This window comes from Pinus tabuliformis, chromosome 2_2 (genome assembly GCF_031772625.1).
Source record: "Pinus tabuliformis cultivar Carrire ecotype Pingquan chromosome 2_2, CPIR1, whole genome shotgun sequence".
Lineage (NCBI taxonomy): Eukaryota > Viridiplantae > Streptophyta > Pinopsida > Pinales > Pinaceae > Pinus > Pinus tabuliformis.
The window spans coordinates 829,116,424-829,132,104 of NC_142300.1; the positions used below are offsets into that span (position 1 = coordinate 829,116,424).

General features: G+C 38.6%; 1 protein-coding gene across 1 annotated transcript in view; it reads right to left on the reverse strand.

Annotated features, from left to right (window-relative positions):
• Positions 1-15,681, reverse strand: part of LOC149195535 (RNA cytidine acetyltransferase 1-like) — a 148,409-nt gene that overhangs the window by 101,508 nt on the left and 31,220 nt on the right. The window contains exons 10-15 of the mRNA XM_089405360.1: positions 10,958-11,094; positions 10,500-10,597; positions 4,834-4,960; positions 4,649-4,736; positions 4,444-4,543; positions 4,310-4,362 (exon numbers count right to left, since the gene is read on the reverse strand). Of these exons, the coding sequence (XP_089261486.1) occupies positions 4,310-4,362; positions 4,444-4,543; positions 4,649-4,736; positions 4,834-4,960; positions 10,500-10,597; positions 10,958-11,094 (603 nt within the window). The remainder of the gene's footprint in view (positions 1-4,309; positions 4,363-4,443; positions 4,544-4,648; positions 4,737-4,833; positions 4,961-10,499; positions 10,598-10,957; positions 11,095-15,681) is intronic.

Consider the following 15,681-nt stretch of genomic DNA (forward strand, 5'->3'; position numbering starts at 1 on the left):
CTCCAAAAAGGAGGAAATTATTTGTCTAATTAAGAAATCCATGTTAGTTTCTTTAAATTATATATATACAATTGTGTGCAAGTACATGCTCAAATTCACCCGAATATGGTGTCATGTGCCAGGACAAAGACACCCACCCATGGAACTCTTGACATAGTGTTTATGAACTTCACCCGAATAGGGTGTCATATGCCACGACCAAGACACCCGCCCATGGAACTCTTGACATAGTGTTTATGACACTTTAAAGTATTGAAAGATGCTTTCTCCAAAAATGAGGAAAATATTTCTCTAATTATGAAATATATGTTAGTTTCTCTAAATTATATATATACAATTGTGTGCATGTACATGCTGAACTTCACCCAGATAGGGTGTCATATGCCAAGACCAAGACACCCCCCACATGTTTGGAGGAGCTCAGCCTATATACTATCGCAAGCTAGCATCATGAGCAGTTGAAAGCGACAAAGGATGAATATTTTCACTATAAAGTTAATTCATTCAACCTTCAGTTTCTTGAATGATTTGGGAGGGATGATGGAACCATGTTCCAACATGGAAGAGACAAAAACTTGGTTTTTATGGCTAGCTCCATTTACAAAGTGTAGGGTTTGTGGCAGCAGAAGAAGACTCAGGTTGCAACAATGGTGTGGCTTTCTTCCTAGAAGTGGCTACTATGCCTTGATAATAAATTTGTTGGTTACCATCTTCATGTTTTACTCCCTATATTCTGGTTCTCACCCTCCTAGTTTTTACTATTCTGAAATTTTATTTGCATCACGAGGAATTTGTGAGTATGAAAACAATTTGATCTAAAAGTTGGGCGAATTCACTGGGGTTCTTCGTTTTCCTATCTAATGTGCCTAGCCTGCCCCCTTAGTCCCTTCCCCAATAAATCTTTAGAGACTTGGTCTTCTTTCAACTCTGTTTTCCAATACCCCTTACTCATGGACCCAATTGTCTCTGGTGATTTCCCTCCTGTATCTTTGGAATCAGATAAACTCGTCATAATTTCTTTGGGTTCAGCTCTTCCAGATTTCCTATCTGCACACTTTTAATGCTTGGGAGTTGATCTAGTCTTTGGTTTACCTCATAAATTTGAAAGCCTATGTGAAGGCTCCCCTGCTCGCTTTCAAGTCAAAAAGGAGAGCTTGCACCCTTACCCCTTTTCAATATAGCCAAGTATTGTGCACCCCTATTCCACCCCCTCATAATTGGCCCTATATACTTTCTTTCAAGGGCAAACTCCCTCCAATAAAGACTACCAATAAAGGGTTTGGCTTTGAATCCAACAAAGATGGGCACAATAGAGATTTGTCATCCTCTATCAAGCTACCCACCTTGCGAGCAAGCACCTCAACGCATTACAAAAGCCCAAACGGAAGCCATGAAAGAGCCACAGATTTCCACTGCAAATTCTTTACAGAAACCAAAGCTAACATCACCAATATGGAAAATTTTATCAAGCAAAACAAGTGCAAACTTTTCATGGTTCATCTAGAGGCAGAGCATAAAGAGTGGGTCCTAGACACTATATACTCCAAAACAAGGGATGCCAAGATTTTCGAATCCATTGAGCTCTACTGATTAATAAGTTATTCATTGATTAGTTGGTGGAGGAGAAAGGAAGCTAGCAACAAGCCATTATGCATAAGCTTAATGGGATCGACAAGAAGTTTGATGCCATGTGTAGGGACATTTTTAATATCAAGACCCAAACTAATTCAATGGATGAAGCTGACTATGGCCCAGCATCTGCAAGTACTCCTTCCAATCCTATCGTCCTAGGTGATAAAACTGATGCTCAAATGGGCAAAAATTATTGGAAAAACCAAGGACATGGTCAGAGGGTTAACCATGTAGAAAATCCTTGAAATTCTGCAACAGCTATAATGAACAAATTGAACACTAGTTTCTTTTCATTAAGACATAGGCTTTCTCTACTCTTTTGTAGCGGAATAGAACAAAATTAAAAACACATTCACACAATATAATAACACAGAAAAATTTCTAGGGAACCCAACTGGGAAAACCCTTTGCTTGTTGTAGTTTTATTGATAGAGTAATTTGATCAAATACAAGACAATTTGTCTATGAGAATAGAGATGTTCTCCTGCTGACCTAGCATAGACTTGCCTAGATCCTTACTTGATCTCTGCTCCTATCCTTTGCGTACAACCAGGCCCGAATTCTTATGCGCACTAGCCTTCCTTCTTGCGCACAAAGTCTCCTACTTTGCAGTGCATTGGGCTCCTAAATTTGTGTGCACAGGCCTCTCTATTTTGTAGCGCAAATCCCTCAATCTATGCGCACTTGGTACTCAAGTATATGCACACCACAAGCAAACTCTCCTCACACAAACTTGTGCTCTCTATTGTCTTGTCTCACAACCTTGTGCTCACAAAACAATTGTTCAATTTTGTGCCTTCGTCTTCCTAATAAGCAATTTAACCCATCTATATCTGGAAAAATTATTTTTGGAACTCCGACTTGTGATTGACAAGTTAACTGAGTCTAACTAACTCTTGCAACCCGTCCTAGCCACAAAAAAACCTTTGAGACTTAGTCACTTGTCCTTTTCCGACTCTAACTCACACTAGGAGACAAACAACTGAGCCTCCAACTATTCACAAGAGTTAAACAGCTTCATGAACTCGTCCTAATTTATAGGAACTTGTGCATGCTAAAGAAAGACTGCTTGTGGTCTCTTTGACTAAGGCACAAGTCGAAGAAGACCTTACTCGCTATTATTTTCAACAAACCACCTATATTTATCTTTGTCATAAATACAAAAGAGCAAGCCTCACAATGGTATGTTCTATGCTTAGCACAATTTACTTCAATGTTCCTTTAGCAACCCAGTAACAATTTCCAATTATTTCCAGTAGCAATCACATTAACCATTAATCACATTGACAGTGAATGCAGATAGAACATAAAACAAAATACAAAAGACAAGAGGACACCAGATTTGGCGGATGCTAGGGAAAAACTTGATCAATTCTTCCTATTATTATATCAAAATGTTCGGCAGAGAGAGAGAGTACAAAAGTCAAATTGACTTGCCCAATTTCAAAGTCAAAACAGCCCTGTCAAATTCTGCAATCAACTGCAGTCAAACTTCAGCCCTAACTAGAAAGTTAACGTTGGTCAAAACAGCAATAAATTATCCTCAAAACAGCTCAGTCCTCCCCAGTCAAACTCGGAACTCCAGCATCGGCCAAATTCAGCCCAAAACAGTCACAGAACCTGCGGTCAAACTTGGTCAACCTGTAATTTTGGTCTGCGGTCAAAGTGCACAGAATGCCTCAGTTTCTGTGCCAAAAGATGCGGCCTGCTAAGACGGAAATAACCCCAGAAAATCGAAGTCAAACGATGCTTGGAAGGTCACGATCAATGCTGGTTAAGCTGGTCAAACTGCAGAATTTCATATGATTTTCAGCCCTGTAATTCAATCTGAAATTTCGTCCTCCTTTATCCACACGTGTGAGAGAGAATAGTGCCCAATGTAGTACGAACCAATGAGAGGAAAGGGAATGTGTGAGTGATGAAGATGCCAAATGAGGTGAGAGGTCACTTGTATTTATAGAGTTCGCTATGGGTGAAGAGACACGTCCATTGGGCCTCTTGAGCCTACATGTTGATGAGGCCAACCTGAACAATTTGCATATGTGTGGGCATAAATTCAAAATCAAACTTCCGCTTGTCCAAATTGGATGATCGTTATATCAGTTTTAGTACTCTCGAAAAGAGGAATTTAATGCAATCATCATCTCCATCAAATGAGCTGTCCCAAGGTGGATTTTGGCCCTAGTTCCCAATTTTAACAAAAATCAATGGTCTTTTTGAACTGCTGTGGTCCTGGTTTCCCTAGTGGCAGGCCACATGTAACCTCCTCAAACACAAGTTATAGCCTTTGTTTTCTGCTATCAATAGGATGGTGCAGTCGAAGTACAGGCTCATATATACTCCGAAAAACTGTTGGCAATTTTTTTTAAGCAAAAGCAATGGTCTTTTTGAACTGCTGTGGTCCTGGTTTCCCTAGTGGCAGGCAACATGCAGTGTTGTTTGTACTTTATTTTGTGATATATTAATACTAATGCTAGCTAGCTTACAAAAAACAAAGGTACATGCCAAACTCAATACAGAATTTTTTAAGGTATGATCATTTTTGTTATTCATTTATTTTTAAACACCAACTTGGGCCTCATGACTCGGGGGTCCATAGGCTCAATAATCTGAGCCTAAATATCAACAAAAAGTGACATATTCAGAATCAGTTCAAAATTGGATAGAACCTTCAAACCTGAATAACACACAGTATATCTGGTAGACGATTTTCTGTCTCATCGACTGGACCTGCCAATAAAGCATAATGAGATTTTAACCAAGAAAGTATAAGAGTAGATAAGAGCAATAGCAATAACGACCAACACTTACCAAGAAGCACAAAAAGGTGATGTGCAGGAGCATCTGACATTAACTGCAAATCATTTGGAGAATTTTTATAGTGGGAAGCTACATAAAGTGCGATCATACGCTGCAACAATACAAGAAGACATGTTAGGTCCATTGCATCAGATGCCTCTCAAATGACACATAAAATTTTGTATAAAGCTTCCAATGCAAAATTGTCATAGTTCACCTGCAAAAAGACTTCACTGGCTTTGTGATAAGAAAAAAGAGTGTCACGGTTGACATAGTAAAGCTGGCATTCACTTGGGTGCGGAAGCCTGCAAATGGGAAATAAATAATATCATATCCATCTGCACCATGGCATGTGTGCTATAACTGCTTGTAATATTAAAATATAGAAACTTATATTCACACCTGCCATCGATGTTTGGAATATAATTTGCAGCATCTAAACATAGCAATTTGTGGAGCCAAGATTCAATAGGATCACCAGCAGCATATCTTATGGGCTCTTCCAGATCCACTTTCCTGAATACTCTCCCTACAATAATATAGATCATTTCTATCAAATCCTATTCTTAATTCTAAAGCAGGAGATGGAAATAAAAAGTAGAGTTCTCATCTAAATTAAATACCTTGGACACAGTTTTTCAAACAGCTAGATAGTAAATAATTTAATATTCATCTAGCAGTAGCAATATGCTGGAGATAGACAAAAGCCTATAAGCCTATACAATGTATACATGCTTTTAGTTCATCCTATAACTGCCTCAACCAAATAATGACATCACAACCCAATCATATACAACTGCCTCCATCGAATCTTGACATCACAACCCAATCGTATACAACTGCCTCCATCGAATCTTGACATCACAGACCAGATATAAACATGCATCAATTATTATAATAACACCAAAAGTTTTTAGACTAAACAGAAAAATATGGAACTCAAATAAATAAAACTGGAGAGGCTGCACTCACCATGAAAACATGTGAAAGAAGGGGGTGGAGGGGAGGTGAGGTAAGAGAAAGGAATTGAATATAATGTGCAAACACAGTGTGAGGAAGGACATAAAGCATAATGCAGGGATCCAAGGAGGATATTGCATCTAAAAGTGTCAACAAGTTTGAGCAAATTTTGAGCATAAGGCACACAATGAGGTATTTAGCTCAACTATGGCTCTGAGCTTCATTGTTCTTCCCACATTTATATTTCTATAAGTGACTATGGTTCAGTTGTAGGTATGTTGTAGAACAACCCCTTATGGGCTATTTCATAGGTGTGATTCCCCCAAATGACATTATCCCAAACAAAGCAAAGCAATTTTAGGAGCCACATTGGCAAAATGAAATGGTAATCCAGAATCTAACCAAATGTTATTCTCTACAAAAGTTTGCACAGAAATCGCATTGTGCGGGCATACTCAAACAACACGAGTGGCTACGTCATAGGACCTTACTTGTCTTAGGCTCCTCCAAGGCCTCCAAAGGCAACTAGACTCCCTCACTAGCTTTAGTGATCTTAAGCGAATGTTGTTAAACCTTGAGCACGACTAAGGTCATGAACAATATACCTCCAAGAAATCTCAAGAGGATTTTCATTTCTTCTACTGTGGTGGGGAGGTGGAGATCATCACTTCTTACATGTACTTGCAGATTCAGTACAGTGTACACAGGCCATAGTTTCAACGTGAAGTCAGCTTCCCAACCTTAACTCAGTAAGATGTATGCTTCCCTTAACAGGTCAGAATGCCAATGTTCCACCTGCATCTTCAGGACATACAAATGAAGTTATTCTTTGATAATATCGATAAACTGATAGTTCTTTATGGAGCAAAGCTACAAAAAGCTAGTTTGACTTCAATAGATTGATCACAGCTTGAGACAGTTCATTTTATCAAGCTCCAACATGTTATCACTTAGAATGAACTTCTCAAAAATTCATCTTGTTGCTTCAATATCCACAGTTCCTAGATGCATTTGCAGTTCATTCGGCACTAACAGTTTGTGGATATATCTTGCTTGATTTGACACCAACAGTACACCGATATGTCTTGATTGATTCAATAAATGGTTCACAAGTGCTTTAGCCATACTTAGCACATGGTCGTAGGTCTCCATTCACAAAGTTAAAGATTGAATAGGTTTCCTAATGAGATCTTTAGAGAAATTTTCTTCAGGGATCAGTCCACACTCACACCAGTGCAGAATTGGACATTCTTCTTTCAATTCAGCAGGATTCCCATGCTTCATGTGACATGCAATTGCATGCATGGGAAGGAGAAAGCTTCAAAAGCGTAAATTTCAAATTTCTGAGGCTTTCTACTTTAAGCATTTCTTATTTTTGAGAAAGTTCATATTTTGAAATTTGATCATATTTTTGGATACCCTCAATAGAGAAGTGCATATGTTCCAATTTTGGTGACAACCGAAGAAAGTCATAAATTTAAGTCAATATCAGGGTTTCTGAGGAGAACCCTATCCCTAAGGATACATTAGTTCAAGGCAAAATCACTAAGCAAGGAGCAGTTAAGAGTTGAATCCAGTTCCTCAGAATCTGAGAGGCCATGGAAGTTGTGACTACTAATCCAACGGGTAAGTCTCATCTATGTTTTTTTTCTAAAACCACTCCTACTTTGTTCAGATCTGTTGTTCCCTCTCTCCCTTTGGATATCAATCAGGCCATTGGATTCAGACGATTACCCACAAGCCTTTGCTTCCTCTCCCCTTCCAAGTTCCTTCCCTCCATTATAGGCTCCTAAGCTAGATAATGAATACAAAGAGAACCCCATGGCTCCCAAACGTCAAATAAAAGGGACCCTCATCTTAGATCCTCCAATTTCACTACTAGGATAATTAAGGGAGGCCTTGCCTCAAATACTGGCGTTTCCTTTAGCACTGTTACATCACAGAGAAAATCCCTAATTTCCATAGCTCAACAAAAAGCAGAAAGATAATTTCTCAAAGGAAAACAAAAAAAATATCTGGGGACCTTACAGCAGGGTCCTGTTCCAAGATTAAACCATGATCATTATGGCCCTTAATATCAAGGGTGTGTGAGCACCCCATAAAAAATGTGCCCTGGATAGCTTTTTTAAAAATCAATATATTGGACATTATTTAGATTCAAGAAACTCTGGTGAGAAGTGAAAAGGTTAAAAAATCTGTTATCTATTTTAAAAGGATGAAGTTTTCTCACTCATGATGCTATAGGTAAGTTTGGTGGCCTGATAACTGCTTGGAATGAATCTTTGTAGGTCCATTCAGAATTTATTGATTCTGTGATTAGCAGAAATATAGCCTCTTGAAGTGGGGGAATAAATAAGTTAAAATAAAAGAAGCTTATTAATGTCCAAGAAATGACCAAAATGTTAAATTTCCTGCAAACCTGGCACCCAACACTCAATTTCTAGCAGAGTGAACAGATCTACTGATAAAATACACAGCTAGGTTCGTTAACACAATAAAATTCATCGGAAGCAAATATATCGATCTCAATCACAATGACACAACAGATCCTTCTCAATCACATTTTTCATTAATAATCCAAATTTAGTTGGGCTCCCATCCTGGGATAATGGCTCAACTGACAAAATACAAATGCCCTGGATCTGATCCAACAAAACTTCCTTAGGTCGGTGCCCGATCTCGTGTGTCTTCTCCCTCTCCCTAGCCTTGCTTTTATAATTTTACATTGAGCTAAATCCCTAACCCTAATCTCTAAAGTGATTGACAGCAGAGATTATATCTCGCTTCTCTTGAGATCAATGGTTGAGATTAAACAAAAATTGCTAAAGTAATTTACTTTACTTTTTCTAATTTTACTTTAGCTCAATAAACCAACATAATACTTATGTGCTTTTCCTAAGTTACAAAGCAACTTGATCAACCTAGAGCAAGTATCCTAGGGAGATATTGTGGGTGACTTCTACACGCCTAAACACTTAGGCCTATGAAAAAGTACCTGCCCGAGCTACAAACATCAACACAAAAATTACGTCAACACGATAGTTCAATACATAAATGATAAGTGGCAATATAAACTTTAAAGTTGGTGTTTGAAGGCTGTTCCAATTAAATCAAGAAACCAGCTGATCACTATGATCTAAGAGCAACTAGCGTAATTCCAAAAGAAAAATACAATGCTCTAGAGCTGAGCTCATGGAAAAGATCTTCGGTGCTCCAAGAGAATGGCGTTAGGCTGAATCTAGTTGGAGGAGCTAGATCCAACCCAGGCCTTCTCCTCTATCTAGAAAAGGTGAATCATTGTCTGGATTTGGTGGAAGGGGGCTGCCTGCTGGTTATGTGTGTTGTCACAAACCATCATATGACAGTCCCACGTGTTTCACTATCGAGGATTGCATTGCCTCCCGGGGTCTAACATTTCTGGGCTAAAATGGTGTTGCCCTTAGCCTGACCCTTGGTGCCCCTTTCCACTGGAAGCACCAAGAAGAAGGATGTGATCTACTGAGGATGGCAGCACTGAGAAGTGCATTGAGAAAGGTTCTTTGTCCTTGTGTTTTTGAGAAGTGATAACATGATACTTCAATGAAGAAACTTGGAGGTTTTAGATTTCGTACCTTCAAATGAGTTCTTCAAGACCTGAGTGCAGCTGCAGAGAACAATTCAGCAGAAAGGTATAGGCACACTGTTTATGGGCAGCAACAGTGGATCTGAAAGCAGTGTTGTAAGGCAGATGCATGCTAAAGGCATGGCATGCACCAGCCTTGGGTTCAAACCAATTTTAACTCCTATCATAGTTTTAGAATCGGTGCAAATTTTATCATTAAGTAGACTGCGGTGTTCTCTTGTTATAATGGATAGGGTGCCAATGCCTGGAAGAGAAAGATGCGTGCCTGCATACTTGTACTCTCTTCTAGTAGGCATGTTTTCCTGGAAATAGTTCTTTCAAGTAGGCTGAGGACAATAATCCCAAAGCCAGAAATAGAACTAGGGTTTAGGTTTATTTCTGGATTGATACAATTTTGGATCAGGGCTATTTTGTAAACCCTTGAGTCTCTTCTTCAGTTATATAAGAAGACAGGTATAGGTTTCATTCATTCAGTTTTCAAGAGTAATAAACAATGATGTGAATTGAGCTTCAGATTCGTGTACTTGTTATTAGTAATTACTTTCTTCAGTGGGATATATTTCAGTGTTTAGTATATTCAAGATTGCAGCTTTGATAGAGATTTCAGTTTTCTATTTTCCCATGTAGGTATGTTACAAGTCAGACCTGGGGTGTTACCATGTCCTGAGGAATTTCAACAGGGGTGAGGCTAGCAAGATGGATTACCTCGCCCTCTACCTTCTGAAAGGAGGCTGGAATTCGTGCACTTATGTGATCCAGACCGCACTGAAATAATCCCAACCTGGACGGAGATGAAGGCAACAATCAAGGAGGTCACAAAAGGTCTGGACAGATTCATCATTTCAAAAGGAACTATTCAACGGGAGGATAGACTTAGAAACTGGATTAGCTCTAGAGGGTGGTTCTCTGACCATGTCCTTTTTTAAAATAGAGAAGATGATAGGAACCCTCCACAGCCCTTTAAGTTCAATCCTCATTGGCTCCTAGACAAACAATTATCTAGCATAGTTAAGAAGGAATAGGGATTTTTTTACCCTGATCTTCAAGATTCTGCTATGATGTAATTTATAATCATTTTTGCTATTAGTAGGTATGCAAAGAGCTATTATCTTAATAGCATCATACTTTTCATATTTGTCTTGATGGATGAAATTTTATTGATTAATCCAACACGAATGGCAATTGTTGGAATAGCATAGACAAAGACTTGCCTCCTGTCAGGCTATATTTTTATCGTAAATAGCTTACTGTATAGCTATCTTCATATAATAAACTGCAATTTTCAAAAAAACTGAAAGAAATACAATTTTAGTTTGGGATAAGGCTACTGTACTTGCCAAAAAACCCACATTTTGCAGCATCAAATATTTAGGTAATAATAAAGATTCAAATACAAAGAACAAGGGAAGGCTTTTGCCCACAGTATTCAAAAGCAAGGACGCAAAGTAATAACCTTTGGAAGTCAAATCAATCTAAATGGGCATACCTGATACTGACCCATCGTCAGTATTGGCAGGCTTTTGACTCTGTTCTTGTAATTGTTGAATAAGTTTCAAAGAAAGCGACCGCCCAGTGCCTTCATACCTGTGCATTAGACATGTTTCCACTAATCAATTCTCTAAGGAGTCAGAACTCCTCTTATGAAAACAAATATAAACCAAAACTTGAATCTTTGTCAAAGAACAGCATCCAATAAAAACTTGGACAAAACATGTTCTCCACCAGATAATTCTTTAACTATCAGAGTTGCCCCATCTTCACAATTGAAATAAATGGTTGTCCTATTTGACACTTTCCCTTACTAGATTAAACTAAATTTTATCACACTACAACACCAAATTTTGTTGTAAATTGTGCATCAATGGAAAGGACAATGAGAAATATCCAACAAAATTATGTGTATAACTAAAAATTATGTATAGATTAGCACATTGTAATTATTACCCATTTACAGTAGAGCACAGAAACACTAAATATGGCCCAAGCAGAGTTTTTACAACAGGCAATGGAATTGCAGCTGCTTCATCAATAACCAATAGCTCCACTTGAGAAAGCTTTTCATAATCTTGGGGCTGGATATACTGCAGAGAAAAAATTGTAGTTATCATTAGCAAAGTTGCAAAAATCGCGATCGGGATTAAATCGGCGAGGGGAAAAAATCGGAAAAAATCGTAAAATTCGGGAAAAATCGGTAAAAATCGGGAAAACAAAAAATTTCATTTTTGTTTCAATTTTTTTAATATCTAAAGCATCTGCAACATAAAATAAATACATTGCCACATAAATATGATAAAATAACTAATATATAAGATGTGTAATATCATTTCTAGTGCTACATCACACATAACAGTGAATCATGTCCTGAATAGTCTTGACTCCTGAGTCCCAACTCAACCTCAAAATATCAACAAAAAATATAATAGTGTACACTATATCTCATATCATGAGTCATAATGTCATATACAATGAAATGAACCAAATAACTAATACTACTGTCCTCTGCCCCTCTTGCGAGAAAATGCAATAGCTTTCCCTATCCCTCTAGATGTAAATGCCGGTGGAGTTCGCAGTGGACTCTGCTGTGCTCTAGATAAACACGAATTTCTCCTACTTGGGATGCTAAAATCTTCCGTTTTTCTCCTCCTCATCAACAAATTTTGAAGCCAAAGGGGATAGAATTTGAATAGAAGTGACCCAAAAGCTTGGGAGTGGAGACAATAAAGAGAAATCAACTTGTGATAGGAGACAATAAAGAGAAATCAACTTGTGATAGGAGAAATCAACTTCTAATTTGGATATAAGACTTCAAAATGCGTTTTGGTAGCCTCCTTGATTGTTGGGAAATCTCTCAGGCTTAAGTCATCGTCTAATGTTATTTCTTTGACATTGTGAGGAGTAATTCTGGTCTCCAAACTACAGCCACAAGCTTCAGATTTTAAAGGCCACATCTCCTCCTCTGATATGGATACTTTATGTAGCTTAGTACAAAGACCTCTCTCTATGGGGATGTTATTTTATGATATGAGCTTGTTGATGGAAAGAGGAGGTATTCTTGTCTCTGAAGTATAGCCACAGGCTTAAGATTTTAGATGCCACATCTCTTCCTCTCATATGGATACTTTATGTAGCTTACTACAAAGGGCTCTCTCTATGCGGATGTTATTTTATGATATCTTTTTCTTCCATTCTCACTTGGAGATCTTCAAATTGAGATTGAATTAACAACTTTTCTTTCTCTAGAGATACATATAAGATCTTCATCCATTCATTGAGCTTGTTTGATTGCTTTTAATTTCTACTTCTAGATGAAGTTGGGTGATCCTATCCCACTTCTCCCATTCCTCGAAGATAATCTCCATAGCTAACGAATTTTGAAGCCAAAGGGGATAGAATTTGAATAGAAGTGACCCAAAATCTTGGGAGTGGAGACAATAAAGAGAAATCAACTTGTGATAGGAGATAATTGATAGGAAGATCCTAGCAAGAGATTGCTCTGAATTAGGAAACTGTTTATCTATATATATATATATGAAACCAAATTCGCTAAAAAGGACCGGCGTGTCGCAAATCCATTAAATCCGACACTATTCGTGCCAAATCGTGTCCGGAAATTGTGACATGTGTGTCTAATTGGGACGATCGAATCCGGATCATGTCCCAATCGAACACGAATCCGTAAAAAGTCACCCGCGCGGCATAAAAAAGGCAATTTGTTGTTGTTTTAATTCACATTCACTTCTCTCTTTTGTTGTGGGTTTGTTGTGAGGGGTTTGGAGCAAGGAGATTCAAACAACAGGTAAGTGCATTTCCTCTCTATTTTTTTTGCATTTTTATTACAGCAGTTTGCATATGCATTTTTTTACAAATTTGTGCATTTTTTGTTTTTTTTTACAGTGTTCATGGCTCAATCAAGGGCAGCAGGGAAGGAGCAAAGGAAGGGGAAGAATGTCCCCATTGGAGATGCCCCTCCTCCCCCAATTTCATCAGAGTCTACAGCAAGTATTCCCTCTATTGGAAGTAATGTTGAGGGAAGACTTCCTCCTCAATGTAACATTGAGAAATATCCCTTGTGGAAATATGTCACAAGAGAGCAAGGGCCAAGCCGCAAGGTGAAGGGAAGAGGCAGTGTGAATTGGAGATGCAACTTTTGCCACAATACTTTCACAAACACATATTTCTGTGTGAAAGGCCATTTGTTGGCTTTACCCGGTTGTGGAGTTGGAGCTTGTACAAAAGTGGGATTACCAAAGAGGAGAGAAATGGACAGAGAGTCCAATGTTGGTATGGCAAATGTGGTTGCAAAATCAAAAAAAAAAAACAGAATGATGACCCCCTTCCATTTTTTAGGAAAGGCAGCAACAAATTCCCATTTGAGAGTTCTAATGGGGAACAAGCATCAAAAAGAAAGGCAATTTCACTTGGTCCAATGGACAAAATTTTTCAAAAGGAGAAATGGGAAGAGCTTGATCTCACCATTGCCTTTTTTTCTATCAAAACTTCATATCCTTTAATGTTGCACGCTCACCTCTATTTATTGAGATGTGCCGAGCTCTAACTCAGGGGGCTCCATCGGGGTATGTGCCTCCTAATTCAGATAAGCTTCAAACCACATTGTTGACGAAAACAAAAAAAGAGGTGCAAAAAATGCTTAATCCTATTAAAGCATCATGGCCAACATTTGGGGTTAGCATTGTTTTTTATGGATGGACAGATCCAGCAAGGCACCCACTCATCAACTTCATGGTGTCTTCCTTGAATGGTCCAGTTTTCTTGAAAGCAAAGGATACATTTGTAGAATACAAGGATGCACAATATATGGGTGAGTTGTTTATTAAAGTTATTGAAGATGCAGGTGTTGATTCTTGTGTGCAAACCATTACAAATAATGCACCTATTTGCAAGGTTACTGGCACGATTGTGGAAGCTAAATATCCACAAGTGTTTTGGACACCTTGCATTGTCCATTCATTGAACTTAGCACTGAAATCCATTGCTTCTAATATGCTTTGGATTGGTAACATTATTGAGGATGCACAACATATCCATAACTTCGTACAAAATCATACAAATGCCCTCACTATCTACAAGGAGTACAGCAATCTATCATTGTTGAAGATTGTAGATACACGGTTTGCCTCTTCATTCATCATGTTGAAGAGGTTGAGGGAGGTCAAGACCGCTCTTGGGGCCATGGTTATTTTAGAATTTTGGTCTTTTTGGAGAAAGACGGGTCAAGTAGCCTCTAAAACAGTGAAGGACACAGTGCTAGATGATGCTTGGTGGGAGAGGGTAGATCTACTTATTCAGATCATGGACCCTATCATTTCTTTGCTTCGATTTGCAGATACAAACCAACCCATCCTACGATAGGTTTATGAGGGATGGGATTCCATGATTGAGTCTATGAGGAGCATTATTTTACAGAGTGAGTGCCCCGAGTATGAGACATCACTAGAGGCCTTCTTCACCACTATACAGGATATTCTTGTCAATAGATGGGACAAGAATTGCAGACCTTTACATTGTTTGGCTTACTCATTGAACCCAATACTACAGCCATGAGTGGTTGAATGGTGGACCTTCCCGCAGATTCCCTCCTCACATGGATGGGGAAATCTCACGAGGGAGAAAAGATGCATTCAGGTGGGTTTTTATTAGAATATATCTCTATATCTCTATTTAGTAATGCTCAGTCTTTTAGATGTTTCTATTCTTATTCTTTTAGCAGTTTCTTAGATGAAACTGTTTTGTTCGATATTCTACATAGAAACCTGATGTTTCTATTCTTGTAAATATCTTTGTATTATCATTGAGCTGTTTGCTCCATGTGAATTAATTCATTGAACATTCTTTTATGGTATCAGAGCAAGGTTAAGAGATTCTTCTTGAACAGTAATTCTCTTTGCATCGTAATCTCTTGAGTCCTTTCTAAGGTCGAGCCCTCTGTAAGCCAGGCAGCCTTCACTGAGTCTTAGCCTCGGCTTTGCTCGCTGTGATAAAAGCTTACAGTCGTCCATCTCGATACAGAAATGGATTCTTCTCTTGCATGATCATTTTATTAAAGAAATAACTTTGTGGCGGTGACTGTTTTCGTGGAAGCGGGATTTTTTTGGCTGGTCAGTTCTGCTTGGAATCACGGATCCGGCTATCTTCTTCTTCACCTGGCGGCTACTCGACCACACCGTGGAATTTCTCAGCATTCGTGATCCAGGTGTTCTACTTTCAAAACTCATTTGTTTGTTTGAAAATCGGAGTTGTGTTTTGAAAATCGATCTGCGAGCATCTGTCAATTTTTTTTGCTGATTAAACGCTGTCAAACTTGTGGCTTATGTATCCGTGGCAATACATTTTGCATCCCGTGACATTCATTTGAAACCCGTGGCTCTATATATATATCACGCAACCTGTGTATTCATTATATATCACGCATCCTGTGTATTTTGCAAGCGTCCGTGGATTTATAAGTCAAACCACGTGGATCTGAAGCCCGTGGATTTATAAAGTCAAAACCCGTGGTTCATTGTATTTCACGTAACCTGTTTTTTTTGCAATCGCTGTATCTTGCAAACTCTGTTACGTAACCCGTGGTTCTCTGTCATACGCCTGTGGTTTATTATAGCTCTGTCATACGCCCGTGGTTCTCTGCAAACTCTGTTACGTAACCCGTG